This window comes from Apteryx rowi, unplaced genomic scaffold, assembly GCF_003343035.1.
Source record: "Apteryx rowi isolate R43461 unplaced genomic scaffold, aptRow1 scaffold_276, whole genome shotgun sequence".
Taxonomy (NCBI): domain Eukaryota; kingdom Metazoa; phylum Chordata; class Aves; order Apterygiformes; family Apterygidae; genus Apteryx; species Apteryx rowi.
The window spans coordinates 26,259-41,007 of NW_020449152.1; the positions used below are offsets into that span (position 1 = coordinate 26,259).

Sequence of the window (14,749 nt, forward strand, 5' to 3'; positions counted from 1 at the left end):
AGGATTTTGCAAGGTTGCAGGCATTAGATAAGAAATATTACAAGAATCTTTGATTATTTGCTTCCTTTAGTATTTATAGATATTTACAGATGTATTTAGAGATGCCCTCTCTACCCAGGGATGGTCAGGGCATAATAGTGGTGGGAAAACTAGTGTGATAGAACAAGTGTAATATTTCAGTGCCTTCTTTTCTTTTCTTTAGTTTAGTTTAGTTTTGTTTTTTTCCAGAATGCATCTTTGTCAGGAAAGATAAATCTTAGCTCTGATACCCACAACCACCGAACAGCTCTGTCATATAGGGCAGAGCTTCCTGTGTTAAATCAGGATTTTCAACAAAAGCCAGAAGATTGTGTTGCTAAGGCCTTCATGACAGATTGCAAAAGGATTTTGACAGTATCTAGACCAATGAGAGTGTGCAGTGACCAGGGAGGAGAAACTTCTCTTCTACTAACTGCAGAAGATTGCCAGCATCAGGCCTGTAATGCTGGGCCACAGAATTTTGTCCAAGAAATGTTATGTGACATGGACAAGAGAGAAGAGAAAAGTGAAAGAAAGCAACCAGAAAGAGAGGAGCGCATAAAAGAGTATACTCCTTGCTTTCAGACTGATAAACAGGATGAAGGAGATCCTGTTTCCTCAAAATTTGATTGTCAATTATATTTCAGTTCAGGCCATAAAAATGCAAATGCAACCTTCACTGAACGAAGTGACACTAACCCTGAGATTGCCAGTGAGAGCAAAATCAGAATTGTAGAAGAAAGTGAGAGGTGCCTGACAGAAAAGGACGTTGGAGTTGCATGTCATGAAAATGTCCAGGGAGGCCGTACAGAACATGTAAAAGGAGAGTGGTGGGGAATGGAAGCGGTCAGTGAAGATGGTACCCCTCTTGCAGTGAGTGAGGTGACAAATGGGCAGAAGTTCTGCAAAACGGATGTTGATTCAAGAAATACAAGGTTCTCTTTTGAAAGAGGGCTCCCAAAAACTCTCTGGCAGGGCCGAGCAGTGCACAGTGAAAGCAGTGCTATTTCAAGCAGTTCTCCTCAAATACCTCAGAGCCCTCTCTCCCGCCTAGCAGAAGGGCCTGGGTTAAGTTCTTCTGAAGATAAAGAGACTTGTAGTATAGGAGAGATATTATGTGCTAACAAATCAGTAAAGGAAAGCACTGTCCAGAACAGTGAAATGAATGCTAGTCCTCTGAAATCTGTTACTGTCCAGATGTCTTCAAGGCTGGATTTTACTTCGAAGATGAAGTGTGCAGGGCAAAATGCTCCTCTCAATGACAGCCCTGCTGGGGACAGCCCTGTGGACTCCTCTGAGGTGTTAGCTCACTGCTCTGAGGGTGGTTGGCTCAGCCGGTGGGGCCCTGGGGCTTCAAAGGACAGCCTGAAGCAGACCACTGAAGCCTCCAGTCAAACCGACATCCCTGCCAGGAAAACCAGGCAGCTACCCCTGCTTCCTCCACCCTGTCACCACCTCATAAAATCAGCCTCTCTTGACACTGTGCTTTGTGGCAAATATGGGTCGCACTATAAGAGTGAAGCATCTGGTGCCTGGGGTGCCCAGGGCTGTCACTGCTGTCTCTGCTGCCACTGCTGCTGCTGCCACTGCTGCTGCCTGAGGACCTTCCCTACAGCCGTTTCTCCCCAGCGCACTGTGGGTTGCTATTCAAACCAAGCCGCCATGGAGCTGCAGCTTTGGAAAACACTGACACTCCTACCGGAAACTGCAATGAGAAATGTCTCTCCGGTAAGTATGTTTCTTCCTATAATAGTATGTGGAAGGCTGGCACACACATGTGCTAAATGCATATGCTGCCTTTCCCTTTCCACTCCTGTTGTGCTTGTTGCTTTAGTTAGGTGTATCTTGGGAACTTACTGAGAAAAATGAATTGGGAAATAGGCATTCCCTTCTGGACAAAGATGGCAAACACATCTGTGTTTGCTGTTTTGTTAGGCTCCTTATTTTAATAACATATGTACATCTGTTCAGCTCAGTCTTAAAATGGTTAAAGTGAATTGGGCAATAAAGCTCACTGGTCAAATGAAGAACTAAGAGTCAGCTTACAGAATCAGGTTCAATAAGTTCCTGTGAATCAGCTGAGTTACCTTAACTGAATAACTTATGGGACTGCAGAAAATGCAAGGCTGTATGATTTAATGCAATCCTCTTTCTTTTACTCTGAGGTAATTGAGGTTGAATTACTTCATGTCTGTCAAAGACCAACTGTGCACATCCAGACACATACCACAACCCAAACTGCTCTAAATTCAGTGAATTGTGACTTCTTAGAATCTAAAGAGATCTGATCATAATAGAATAAGAAGCTTTCGTTAAAGTTGTGCTTAGATGCATATTTGCAATAAAAGCACAGATAGTAAAAAGTCACCAGATTTTTATTTCATTGCCATCGCAGCATTGCTGAGAGTTCCCAAAAGTTTTGAAAGAATGTGGTTTGGGGGGGAAGAGAGCAGGGAAAGGAGTCAGGAATGGCTTTTGTGTCCTGAGAAAAATGTGGATTTGAGCTGCATATATCCTGCTGATTCACAGGAGTTTCAATTTTTCCTCTTCCCTTTGTGCTTCATAAGAAAATGAAACTTGAAATATTTACATACTGGGGAAGAAAATGTTCACATACAGGTTCCAGAAAGTGAAACTGGTGAGTTTTATGCTGTCACATCGTTGAATATAGAAATCTGATCAGTATGTGGCAAGACAGGTATTTTTCTAGATACCTTGCTATTGCCACAAGATGGCAGTGAATCAGTACCTTATGGCAGACTTGGAAGCCTTTTCTGATTGATTGACTATTATTTTATCCCTCCTCTGACAGGGGCTAATGGTGATTTTTCTTCTGTAGTTTGTGGACAGGGAGTGTGGGAGGAGCAGGCTTCTCACTGTAACATTATCCAAGATCTGTTCTTTGAGATACAACTCCACATCCAAGCTACTGTGCGGTAGGTGAGGCCGTGAATTTACTGATTACTAGTCACTCTTCAGAGATTACTCCCATGCCTACTTTGTACTTTGCTTATACATACTTCTTTTACTGAGAGAAGCCCTCTCAGATTACTTCCCATTTACCAAGAGCATGCATGAGGAGTGCTACCACTGCAGAGCAACTGTTAAACAGTAAATTTACCTTATTTACATATATCTTATCTTAGATGAGGTCTTGCCTGAAAGCAGTCCTGGTACAGTTAGTTTCCCCTCTGCCCCTGCTGAACCTAAACTTTAAATAAATCTATGTGATTATGTGCTCTGAGATATGTGCCAGAGGAGCTGCCCTTACCTCATCCACAAGGGTGATCATGACATTTTATCAAACCTACCCACGTTGTGCCTCTTGGATCTTTCGCGTAACACTGTGATGTTTTCCAGTTGTTTTCTCTGAACATTGTGGAACCACCTAGAAATTGGTCTGTGGCCCATTTACTTCTTCCTAGTGACCAGAAGGACAGGAGCTCTTCAGGCTAACTTAGGCATGCTTTCTTGAGGGTCAGAAGTCCTCTTTCTGCTCAGATTTGGCAGCAGTGAGAAGAAATCATAAATCCCATGTGGATGTGCTGCTCACTAGCACCCCAAGCACTCCCACCTACGAGTAGCCAAACTTTCTGAGGATCAAAACTAAAGACTGTGGAGTGTGTGTGTGTCAGGGGCAGGGGGAGGAATAAGCAATCAGCCACCACTTGGTTTGAAGGTTCACATAACAAATCTGATTGCCTGAATGGGATCTGCAATTGCTGACCTGACCTGCAGTGTTAAGAAAACTAGTTGTGATCGATGTAGAGTGGAGACTGAGCACAGTCAGCTCTGCAGTCACAGGACTGGCCCTGTGACCCTCTGATGGAGCATATTACTAGCGGGACCCATACGAGTCTAAAAGCATGCCGTCTTCCCTATCTGGAAATTACCCCTGTCAAAACAACTACCAGTCTCTGATTAGCCATTTTTGATCCTATCCCAAGGCTGTTGGAGCTAGATTTTTCATTTACTGTTAAGGGACTGTTTATCTCTGTGCCACACACATCAGCAGGGTGCCTGATATAGTAGCTGCATTGAAATGGGGATTGAGAATGGGGTTTCTCAAATGCACTGAGGGCATCTTTTGCCCTCTAGTTGAAGCTGGTGCCCCAATAGGGATGGCTTCCTTGCATTTCAGGCTTTGGTGGGATTAAGAGGCAAATTCTTGCACACAAACATGATGAAACCATCAAAGCACGTGATTCCAGGGATCCAAAGAGATCGGGCAGTTTCATGCTTTGCACATGTAGTTCTTGTTCCCTATCAATTACAGTGGTCAGCAGTGGAGTGCAGGTTTCTACACTGTCTTCTCATGGCTTATGAGACCAAAGCCTTCCAACATAGGAACATCCCAAACATCTACTTGCACTGTAGATGTCTACTTCTGGATGAGAAAAATTGCTTCCTTGCAGTACTTGGATGTACATCTGTTGTGGTAAATATCTGCGCTTGGTTAGATGAATCCAAATCCAGCTTTCCAAGTGGTATCAGCTGAAAATGTATCAGTGTAATACTTAGCAGAACCCATCATGGAAAGCACTTTTTCTTCTTATAGTGCTTATACATCCTCTTCTTCTTTTTCTTTTCCAAAAGGGTTTCTAACTTCTAATGGACAGTTATTTAACCTATCATTAATCAAGAACAACTCATTCTGCTAAAATATAACAACTGACGCCACTATGATAGCGTCAGAATTTGGTCCATTGTGTCAGGTCTTTGATCAAAGTCCTTTTCTTCTTCAGTGCTAAAAATGAAATTCTCCCTGACTTCAGTAGGGTCAGGACTTCATTCAAAATGATTTAAGAAAAAAGGTGATGACTGGGGTGCATGTAATGCACCCAGAGCAAACTCACAGGACATGCCATCTGGACTTTCATGGTAGCTGCTCACAGAGTCCCAGCTGTGCAGTTAAGAAAAGGACCCATACCATTTGGACCATCAGCTTCAAACACATCCAAACATGGAAGTGCTCAAAGGCAAGTTGTAAAGTGGGGTCTCTTTTTGCTTTTCTGTATAGTGTACCATCCATGAAATAGAAGTAATGAAGAACTCCTGCCAGCAGTTCCAGGAGAAGTTGGATGAGATTGAGCAGCACCTGACCGAACAGCAAGCTCTGTTTTCCAGTGCTCTGCCAGACGAAGGAAGGTAATGAAAGCACGACACACTTACCTAAATCCAAAGCTAGCAACAGCAACATGGGCACATGCGATGTGTCTAGACACGTGTGCTACCACAATGTTCTTGGTCAGTAAGATGCAGTTGTGGGCATCCTGCAGGTGGAAGAGAAATTTATTTTGGTGTCATATTCGCCCCGAAGAAAGTACGGCTTCTCTCTACACTGTTCAGGGCTTCTAGCATTTTGAAGTGGAAGATTGCTCCACAGATGTAGGCTAGATTTTTAGTATGAAATTGTTGTGTTTTAATAGCAGTAGGAATGCAGGAACAGGTCTCATATGGCTGGAGCTCAGTATCGCAGATGAATACAAGATTGGGGGAGGGAAGCAGACTGATCATTGATCAGAATCTGTGCCAGATCGGTCCCTTTAAACCATGTTCTTAGTGCTCATGATTAATGGGGCAATGATGCAGGATAATTTGGACTAGCTCTTCATGGACTCAGCCCAAGTTCACAGTGATTATTAAGAAACCTCATATATATAAAAGTTACTAGAGAGCTTCCAGTCTTGAATTGGCCTTAAAGTAGGACATTTATGCAGTCTTTGTGCTGGTAATAAATCAGAACTAATAAATCTACCCAGACTCAAGTTGGTTCTGCGACTACAACATGCTAAATCTTCCAATCAAAGGACTGGGAGTTGAATGGGCAGAGGCCATTATTCATTATTTTGTAAGCTATTCTGTGATCATGGGTAAAAACAAGACAGCAACAGTGAGAGAGAGATGGGTGTTATGCTGGGGCTGAGGAAGAAGGGGGTGTTTGCTGCTCTCATAAGTGTGTTTTTGCTGCTGTCCCTACAGAGAGGAAAGGAGACACCTGCAACTCTTAAGACGAGCTGTTCGTCAGGAGGTTGCAGAGCTGGAATTTTGGCTGAATGATCGGGCTTTCCAGGTCAGGGAGGGCATTCTCATGGTACGTTGCAGAAGTCACTACTCTGGGGTCATGAGGGGAGAGTTAAAGTCTGTCTGCTACTAAGTACTTGAAGTGTTAAGGCTGAAATGAATAAACCTTGCAGTACCAAAAAGAGGAGGTTTCCTGTCAACAGATTTACAGTGTATGTCTTTGACCCTCTTGCTCCTTGGCTATGTTGCTTGGGCTTACCCACTGAGGAAAAGCAACAATATTTATAAAAGTGACCATATTCTGCTCTGCTCTGAAAAGGTCATTTGGTTTTCAGAATAAAATGGCAGGCAGTTGGCCCACATTATTTTTAATAAGTGGTTACTGGTGTTGGCTCTTTTCTGCACCAGCTCCCCACTTGTTGAGGAAAAGTAAGGAAATGATCATCAGGAGACTAGTTCCTTATCTTTGATTTTTCCTGGAGAAGCTTGGGTTAGAGCAGCAGAGAAAGAGCAGCAGACTACAGAAGTCCTCAAGGAGCCTGGCTGTACCACAGTATCTCCTCCAGTCTTCAATGGGAATCTCCTCCAGGAAGAATCCATTTCACAGTACAATACCTAAATGATTCAAAGTGCTGGTCATACACTAGTGAATGAGGGTGAAGACTGCAACAACTGCTGAAAAAGAAGTCCATTTGCAGATTTCCCTGTAGGCAGTTACTATCTGTTGGAATAAAATGGTCTTTGAACTTTTCTCCTACTTTTTATGGCAGCATCTCATTTGACAAATATTGCATGTCTTCTTTGGACCAAGAATAAGAAGCAGGCATGCTTCATATACTCTTGTGTATCCTGCTTGATTCCTTTTATTATATTTTTATTACTGCAATATGCTTTTCCTTCTATTTTCTCTGCAGCAGCTGGACCAATTACTAGTAGAACAATCCCATCTGTTTTCAGAGCTTGGACTCTCTGATTGGAAGGAAGAAAGAAATGCCCAGAATAAACAAGAGTTTCCAGATGCTGCTGAAACTGTGCATCCTAGAAGTGGGTGCTCAGAAATGGTACTCCGAAGAGCTCCTATCAGAAGCACAACAGCAGCAGGATCTCTCCCCACTTTGCCGCCAGGGACACCCATAATGCAGTTTCCTACCAGGACAACACTTGAGCCAAATTCAGCTGAGTCTGACCCACAGGAGCTCTCCACCAGTAAAAAGGAAATAAAAGGACCTCCCCAGCCAAAAATGGACTTTAAGGCCTTTATACACAATGTAAGAACCTGTTTTATTCTCACCCCCAAGGTTTTAAGTGGAAGGGATCACTGACCTGCGATGCAGTTATACTATTATGTATCTCACTGCCATAGCCAAGATCAGGAGCCTTTCCTGCTAAGCAATGTATTCATCCTAAGGGATAGAGCCCATGTACCAGAGAGCTTTCAGTCTGCATAGACAAAGCAGTCAAAGGCTGGGACTGAACCTGCTTTGATATATCTCAGTAAGTTGGTGGCAATGGCCCAGATGCTCCAGAGAGAAAGACATATAAATACATGGATGGTATCTGCATGGCTTGCTTGAACTTTGAACACAACTGTTTGAGTAATTGGTGCATTCACCCCTCTCTCCCAGTGTGAAATTAGTAATTTATGTCTTCAATTTGCAAAGCCAATTAGCTGGTTCTACAAGGGCAGTAAAGGCAGTGAAATGGAAGGTTTGTTGTTTTTCTGAAGAAATTTAAAGTCAGCATTTCTGACTGATCTGATCCAACAATGTAATCATAAAAAAAAATTGTCTGCCTTTCTGTATATAAAATGTGTCTGAAAGACCATACTTTAATGGTTTCTTTCATCTAAAAGTGTGGGCCATCCTTTAAATGATTGATCATTCTCTTAAGTGAACAGTTAGGGTCAAATTTGGCATGAAATTCTTGAAAAGACCCCTGGAGGGAATGTTCTTTAATGTAGCCTCATATCACTTTCCTGATTTATGTTGGTATTATCATTGATACCACCAAGCAGAATCAGGTTCCTTAGTGCACATTTCAAAGAATGAGAACAATTGCTAGTTAGGAACAAAGAACTAAAATTTTTCAATTCTTGTTTTGTGAACTTCTGCACCCATTTTTTTCCAAAACTAATCTTGGTCATTCTCTCAACAGACTAACAAAATAATACTTTTTTCCTTTTTCTTTTCCAGTTGAAGAAATCATTCCAAACTTCTCTGGGTAATGACTCAGCAGAAGGAAGAAACTGATGGTAGGCAGACTGATGGATTTTGTTTTTAATAGCTGTGGCTTTTTCCTGCAATACAGGAACAAACGAACAAAACTTTGCATTATAGAATGTTCTGATCACAGATACTGATTCTGATACTGATACAGATACTGATTCTGATAATTTGCAATGAGGTGACGGTCCAGAAAAGCATGCATTTTAAAAGATGTTTCAAAGAGAGGAACTATGTATTTTGCTAATGAGAGATTACAGAACTTATTACACTCCTCTTGTCCATCACAGTGGTTCTTCACAATGTCATTTAAAAGAAAAGGGGAGAGGGCCTATTTTTATGAAGAAACTTATGAACTTGCACTCAGCCTAGGAAATATCTCTAGAAGGTATTATCCTTATAGACTCTTATTTTAACACAGATCTTCAACCAGTATTAATTGTCAAGCCCAAACTGTCTTGTATAGTTCTAGACACTTCAGCTTTTATCTGACTACTGAAATCTAATCTACCTCTGACTAATTTTATGATGCCTGTATCTGCTGTCAGTATCAAATCAGAAGCTCACTGACAGTGTATGAAATGTCAAACACACCCTATGTTTAGTTAAACACTAAACTCTGACTGTGGATAGTCTCCTTGTTGTCTTCTTCATTTTCATATTTACTTCATGTAAATCTAATGGAAAAAAAAAGAGAGACTAGAATTGCAAAATTGCCTACATTATAAACTTTGAACCTGAATCCTGGCTCTGTTTCCTGGGGAGTGTGCAGAACCTGAATTCATGCAGAAAAAGAGCTGAGAAAATACTTCTCTGATTTGGATTACAGCAAAGAAATTCAATTAGTTCATTTTCAAAGCAGCGCACTTTGTACTTCTGCTTTTAGCTTAGCACTTCCCTGATTGTGACATGTCCTACTGCCTTGCTTGTTTAATGCTCTGGAGGGAACTTAGGTGTCATTTAGGCTTTGTTGCTGCAAGTCACAGCTGTGTGAAGGTGCAAATAGAAGTAGCATTTGCACATGCAAGGAGAAAATGGAGTCAAACACGCAGAGCAGCCCTGAGGCTGCCTGCACCTCGATGCTTCCACAGATGTTCAGGGTAATAAAATGAGTGGGAGGAGAAGGGGAAAAACAGGAACTGACAAGATTCTCAACACCCTACTGGGCCATAAATTTTACTGAGTGAAATTTGCCCCTTCCTTGAGAGCCCTCATGGGATTTGTACACCACTTCCACACTACTAAGTGTTTAAGAGTTTATACTTCAAGATTTGTGGTTGACTCCTTTGAAGCTGCTGGGATTAATTATGACAATATCTCTAGGCAGAAAGGAARCAGGACTAAAACATCCCTTATGTAACTTTTTGGTGGAATCAACAATAAATTTGGCTTAGTATTTTTTCTCTCCACTGGCTTATGAGCAAATAAAAGCATCGCTACAGAGTGACTGAACGTGCACTTGCTGATGTTGTACCTCAGTTTATAGAGGAAGACAGATAAAGACCATGGTGAAGGATATAGAGTGATGCCAGTGCTGAAGACCTGGAAGAAAGGACTGTTAAGATGGTTCCTTACCTCACAAAGGCTGTGATTCCTCTCATTAAAAAAAAAAAAATTTTTTTAACTGCCACTGCAACAGGCTAGATAAAAGCTCTGTATGTATGTGATGTTAAAAACCGCTGTGTGCCTGTATATGTCCATGTATACAGATGACAGTAGTGGTAGATGACAGTTATTCTGGATTACAAAGACCACGTGAGCCCTGTGGCACCATTTGAATTCTACCATTTGTATTCTCAACTAGGATTGAATTTCACTCTTACTAATAAAACTTTACTGTTTGAATAGTCTTTAGATAATTGGTTTACGCAGTCCAGTTCCTCATTTCACTTTAATTATAAAATAATTTCATGCAAATTGTGCAGGAGATAGGGTTTCCCCAAATGCAACACTTAGACTTCCATAAATATATTGTTATTTTGAACCTGTTTGCATTTATGGTTAGATAAACTTTGAAGCAATACATGTTGTTTTAACAGTTAAGCTGCAATCTTGTAGCAATAAAAATGTACTAAGCAATGGGAAAGGGAAAAATCTTTTGACTACTCCTTGAGCACAAGAAGTGATATTTTGTTTCATAACTCCTTCAAGTATGTTACGAGGATGGCTGAATTGAGCCTATAATACTGCTATTGAAGATGGGAGAGAAAAGAAAACATGTGCCAATTTTGTGACCAAGGAAGTTTGGGATAGCACAGGTAAGCATAAGAATTTGGCTGTGTACCCACTTTTCCTTCTACTTGCAGTATTACCAGCCTTTTAAACTCTAGCATTTATTTTGCTTTAGGGCAGTCATAAGCAAATATGCTGGGAATCTTAGTGATAACTCCACAGAATTAATGAAATAATAATGTATCTGATTGAGTATCCTTTATCATCATTGCTCTACTTTACTTTAGCTAGAACCATACAAATTAGCTTGTGGGCTCACAAGACAGCAGACATATCTTGCGGGGGGCTGCATTGCTTAGCGCTAGGCAGTTTGCAAATTTGAAATCTGAGGAAAATTGACCTTGTGACATTGTGTGACTTAAAAAAAAGAAGAAGAAAAGGTAGGTGGAGAAATTGCAGTACTTTAGCTAGAAACTGTAGAAAATGCTTTTGATTTTGTTCACCATAGTTCTGTAGCAATTTGTGTCACTCGAATTTTACTTCTTCTGTCATTGTTTTTTGCCTTCATTGTCTTTCCCTGATGCCCAATAAATCTTTAAACCCTGAAGCTAAAAGAGGCTGCATTGTGCAGCAGCTTTGATATTGATTTTGCTAGATAGTATAAAATCCAGAGAGATAATCAGGAAATCCATCTACGGTACCCTGCCAAGGGCTCCCATTAGTTGCTTTACCAGGCATCAATTCAATAAACCCTGGAGGGCAGCACATGAATAAACATCAGAGCCTCTCTGGCATGTTAATGCATCAATCGCCTAATTGTCAATGCTGCCAACAGACTGCAAGAAAAGTAGTATCCTGGGATTTCAGCCCCTTCCAACTTCAAGTCCAAAGTAGATTTGACATTGGCTTAAAGAAGGCATCCTGGTGCATGGCACTGATGTACCCTTGGTCAGTCCCAGGACTTTGCACATGCAGGATTGGAATCTGTGTTTGAAAAAAAGTCACAAATCTTGGCCTCAAGCAATGAGAATAAGTTGGTCTTGAGCTGATAGACAGGAATGACTTTCTCTTCCAGGGCTGTCAGTTTGCCTGTGTGGCAGCAACCCTGGGTTGTATTCTTGGCTTTACCATGTGCTTTCCATGTGGCCAAAGCATTTTTTTTTTAACCCCATGGGGACCTTTATTCATGGCACAGCTTCTTTCTTTCTTATCTAATGAGATTTTAAATTCCTTGCAGAGAAGTTATTCTCTCATAATGTGTTCATACAGTGCCTGGCACAATAGGGGCCCAATATCAGTTGGGACCTCTGCTTGCTGCTGTGATAATAATTTTATGAGCAGCCTTTCATTAAGATCCATTGCTACTTCAGAAACAGCTGCAGTGTCAGTTTATAAGGCTGTTCACTGTTTTAACTCCCTCTGCTTCGGAAACAAGGCTTTGATCTTCCCCATAGAAATGGATATGGGTAAAAGAGGCTGAAGCATGAACAAAAATGCAATTTTCCTATCAAATGGGAAAACTCAGAATTAGAACATTTGAGACTTCCAGGAATTAAAGAGAACATGAAACAATGCTATCCTCACGTCACTGGAGAGATGCATTAGAATTCATCCATCTTCATTTCTTTCTTTTCCATTGTCTTTCAGTGGGCACATCACTCACTCAATTAGCACAGATCAAAGCTAGGAAGAGAGACACAGGTGTGTCCCATTGTGGCTATTCAACCTGAATACGGGAAACATTTATTATCATGACAAATAATGCAGAACCTGACAGCATTTTCCCGAAATTACATTTTTCCCATTAAAATACAAAAGAAGCCTGTTAGTACATTAGTGCTTATTGCTAATGACAGTCACAGAAGAAGTGAGGAGGCAAGAAGCCCAAGAGACTGAAGGTCTATGAGCTAAGGAAGGTGTTTTCCATCTTTTATCCTGGGGGAGCCTGAGGGCTCCCCAGGGCCCAACCTGAAGATGTTGACACAACATGTGTGTCCCTTGCCTGCTGCAGGTTTACATAGCTGGGAATTTCTGACTCTGTCACCTGCAAAAGGCTTCTGCAAATACACAGACAGGGAAAATATCCCCCCACCCTCAACACAAATACCACTTTTTGTGCTCTCTGCTTAGCCCGCTGCCTCCAGGAATGGCTATAGTAAGTATTAGGCAAAGCAAGCAGCTGCCTAGGGTGGCAGGCTGTGGGGGTCCCAAAAAGGGGCAGGATGAGGGGCCTGTATTCCAGAGGGATGGTGAAGAAGATGACTGCTGCCCCCACCCCAAGATTCCCATACCCCATTGCATTTCACTGTACACACTTTTGGGAAATTGCTTTACATCAGTTCCCAACTGGTGAAACAGGGACACTAATATACACCTTTCTCAATAAATAGAGCTTCCATTCTCTGACAGCCAGCTCAAGTTCAGCTATTCCAGCCTTACTGTAAAGCAAGGTGTGAAAAAAAGGTCAGCAGTTAAGTATTATCTTGCTGGTGATTTAGTTTTTTAAAGGTTGCCTAGAATTTCCAGAGTCTTTCTAAGCTCCTGACCAGGAGAGAAATTATGGGGAGAAGGGAATAGTTATAGTCACTTAAAAAAGAAAAAAAATCTAATTACTTGAAAACTGGGATCGGCTGTATCAGTTTGTAATCAAGTTTGTAATGCCCTGCATAGGAGCTTCAGCATCCTTGATTTTTGATCTACAAGGAATAGCAATTACTCATGGCATCAGGAGAGCTGTTCCAAATCTAGCATTTCTCTAATCAAAGCAGAACACGCTGGAATCAGGGTAGCTGCGTCTGTTGGTGTACTTGTCCCATTTAACAAAGAGAAATGGAAGCAAGGGCACTTGAGTCACCCCAAACCAGGCCAGCCCAGGCAAATGTAAGGGAGGCTCACACTCCCATTCCAGACAAGCCTTTCCTTCCTTGGGCTTACACTTTATCTGAACTAGCCCATAGAGATGGAAGAGTAGGAGGGAGGGAGAGTGAGTGAGTGAGTGAGTGAGTGTGTGTGTGTGTGTGTGGCCAAGGGTGGAGGAGAGCTGGAGTGAGACATCCAGAGAAACTAGGAACAGCTGGTCCCTAAAAAATTTCATTATGGGTGATGATGCAACAGCTCCATGATGTCAGCAGCCTGCACCCAGCTGCTGCCTAGCCAGCTCATCACATTCTGCCCTCAGAGATGTGCACAGCAAAGTGACTGGTGTCACTGCAGGTGGCAGCCACACTGACTGCCACTGGGCAAGAGGTGAGTGAGGAGGCTTATGAGGAACACTGGGGAAAAGTTGTAGGTGGGGACCACCAGTAGCACCAGAGCACCAGCAGACCAGGTATAAATAAAATGAGAGACCTGAAAGTAGAGAAAGGAGGGATGAAGCAGAAGATAGCATGTGTAACTCACCTATTTAGTGGTAGCCCAAAGGGTTGGGTCCAACACATAGGGTTTCTTTTGTGAAATAATTAAGCTGCCTTAGCCCTCCACCAGAAACCCGAGGAAATAAATTCACTTAGTGCTCTTCCCAGAGACACTTATAAGAACTTGAGGACCACACAGAAGCAAAGGGGATAAAGATCACAGTCAGATTAAGACACAGCACATGAGAGTAGTTTTTGTACAAGGCTATCTGGGCCCTTGTTATAGCATCCAGTGGTTAAGGAAATAAGAAATGTTCTATAGGGCCAGACCATCTGAGACAGGACTCCAGCTTTGACAGAGGAATGAGGAAATGTTTTTAGGGAGAGCCTGGCCAGCTTTCTGCAGTCTGTCCTCCTCATATGTCCGCAGCAGCCATAATTTTTGAACATGGGATGTTATAGTACTTCTGCCTATCCCCATTAGGATCTGCTAATGTCATAGAATCACAGAAACACAGGTTGGAAGGAACCTCTTGAGGTCATCTAATGCAACATCCCACTCAGAGAGAAACCATCCTGCCTTTTTGTCCATTCATATGCCTAATCCTTTCTGTACCCTCCTACTATGTGCTTCCACTACGCACTGTGGAAACAAATGCCAGAAATTCACAAATGCCAGAAAATCACTACTTACACAGTACACAAGTATTTTCTTTTATTGGTTTTAAACTAATCTCTTACTTTTGGTGAATGACTCCTAATTCTAGAACTGCAGGACTTGGTGCATAAGAGTTCTGCATTCACCTTATCCACCACTTTTCTGATTCTGTAAACCCCGAGGAACTCAGCCTCTCCTACCTGAAAAGACCCAGCCCTTTCGGTCTCTTCTCTCCAGGCAGTTCCTCCAACTCCTTAACCTTTTCCATCCAAATCTGGCTGGCTCCTAGCAACAAGGTTTCC

The 14,749-nt window shown here is 42.0% G+C and overlaps 1 protein-coding gene across 1 annotated transcript in view; it reads left to right on the plus strand.

The window, feature by feature from the left end:
* Nucleotides 1-8,291, plus strand: part of ITPRID1 (ITPR interacting domain containing 1) — a 34,114-nt gene extending 25,823 nt beyond the window's left edge. Inside the window, exons 8-12 of the mRNA XM_026068605.1 lie at nt 229-1,746; nt 5,039-5,166; nt 6,001-6,112; nt 6,957-7,310; nt 8,235-8,291. Coding sequence (XP_025924390.1) covers nt 229-1,746; nt 5,039-5,166; nt 6,001-6,112; nt 6,957-7,310; nt 8,235-8,291 — 2,169 coding nt within the window. The remainder of the gene's footprint in view (nt 1-228; nt 1,747-5,038; nt 5,167-6,000; nt 6,113-6,956; nt 7,311-8,234) is intronic.
* Nucleotides 8,292-14,749: the final 6,458 nt, after the last annotated feature.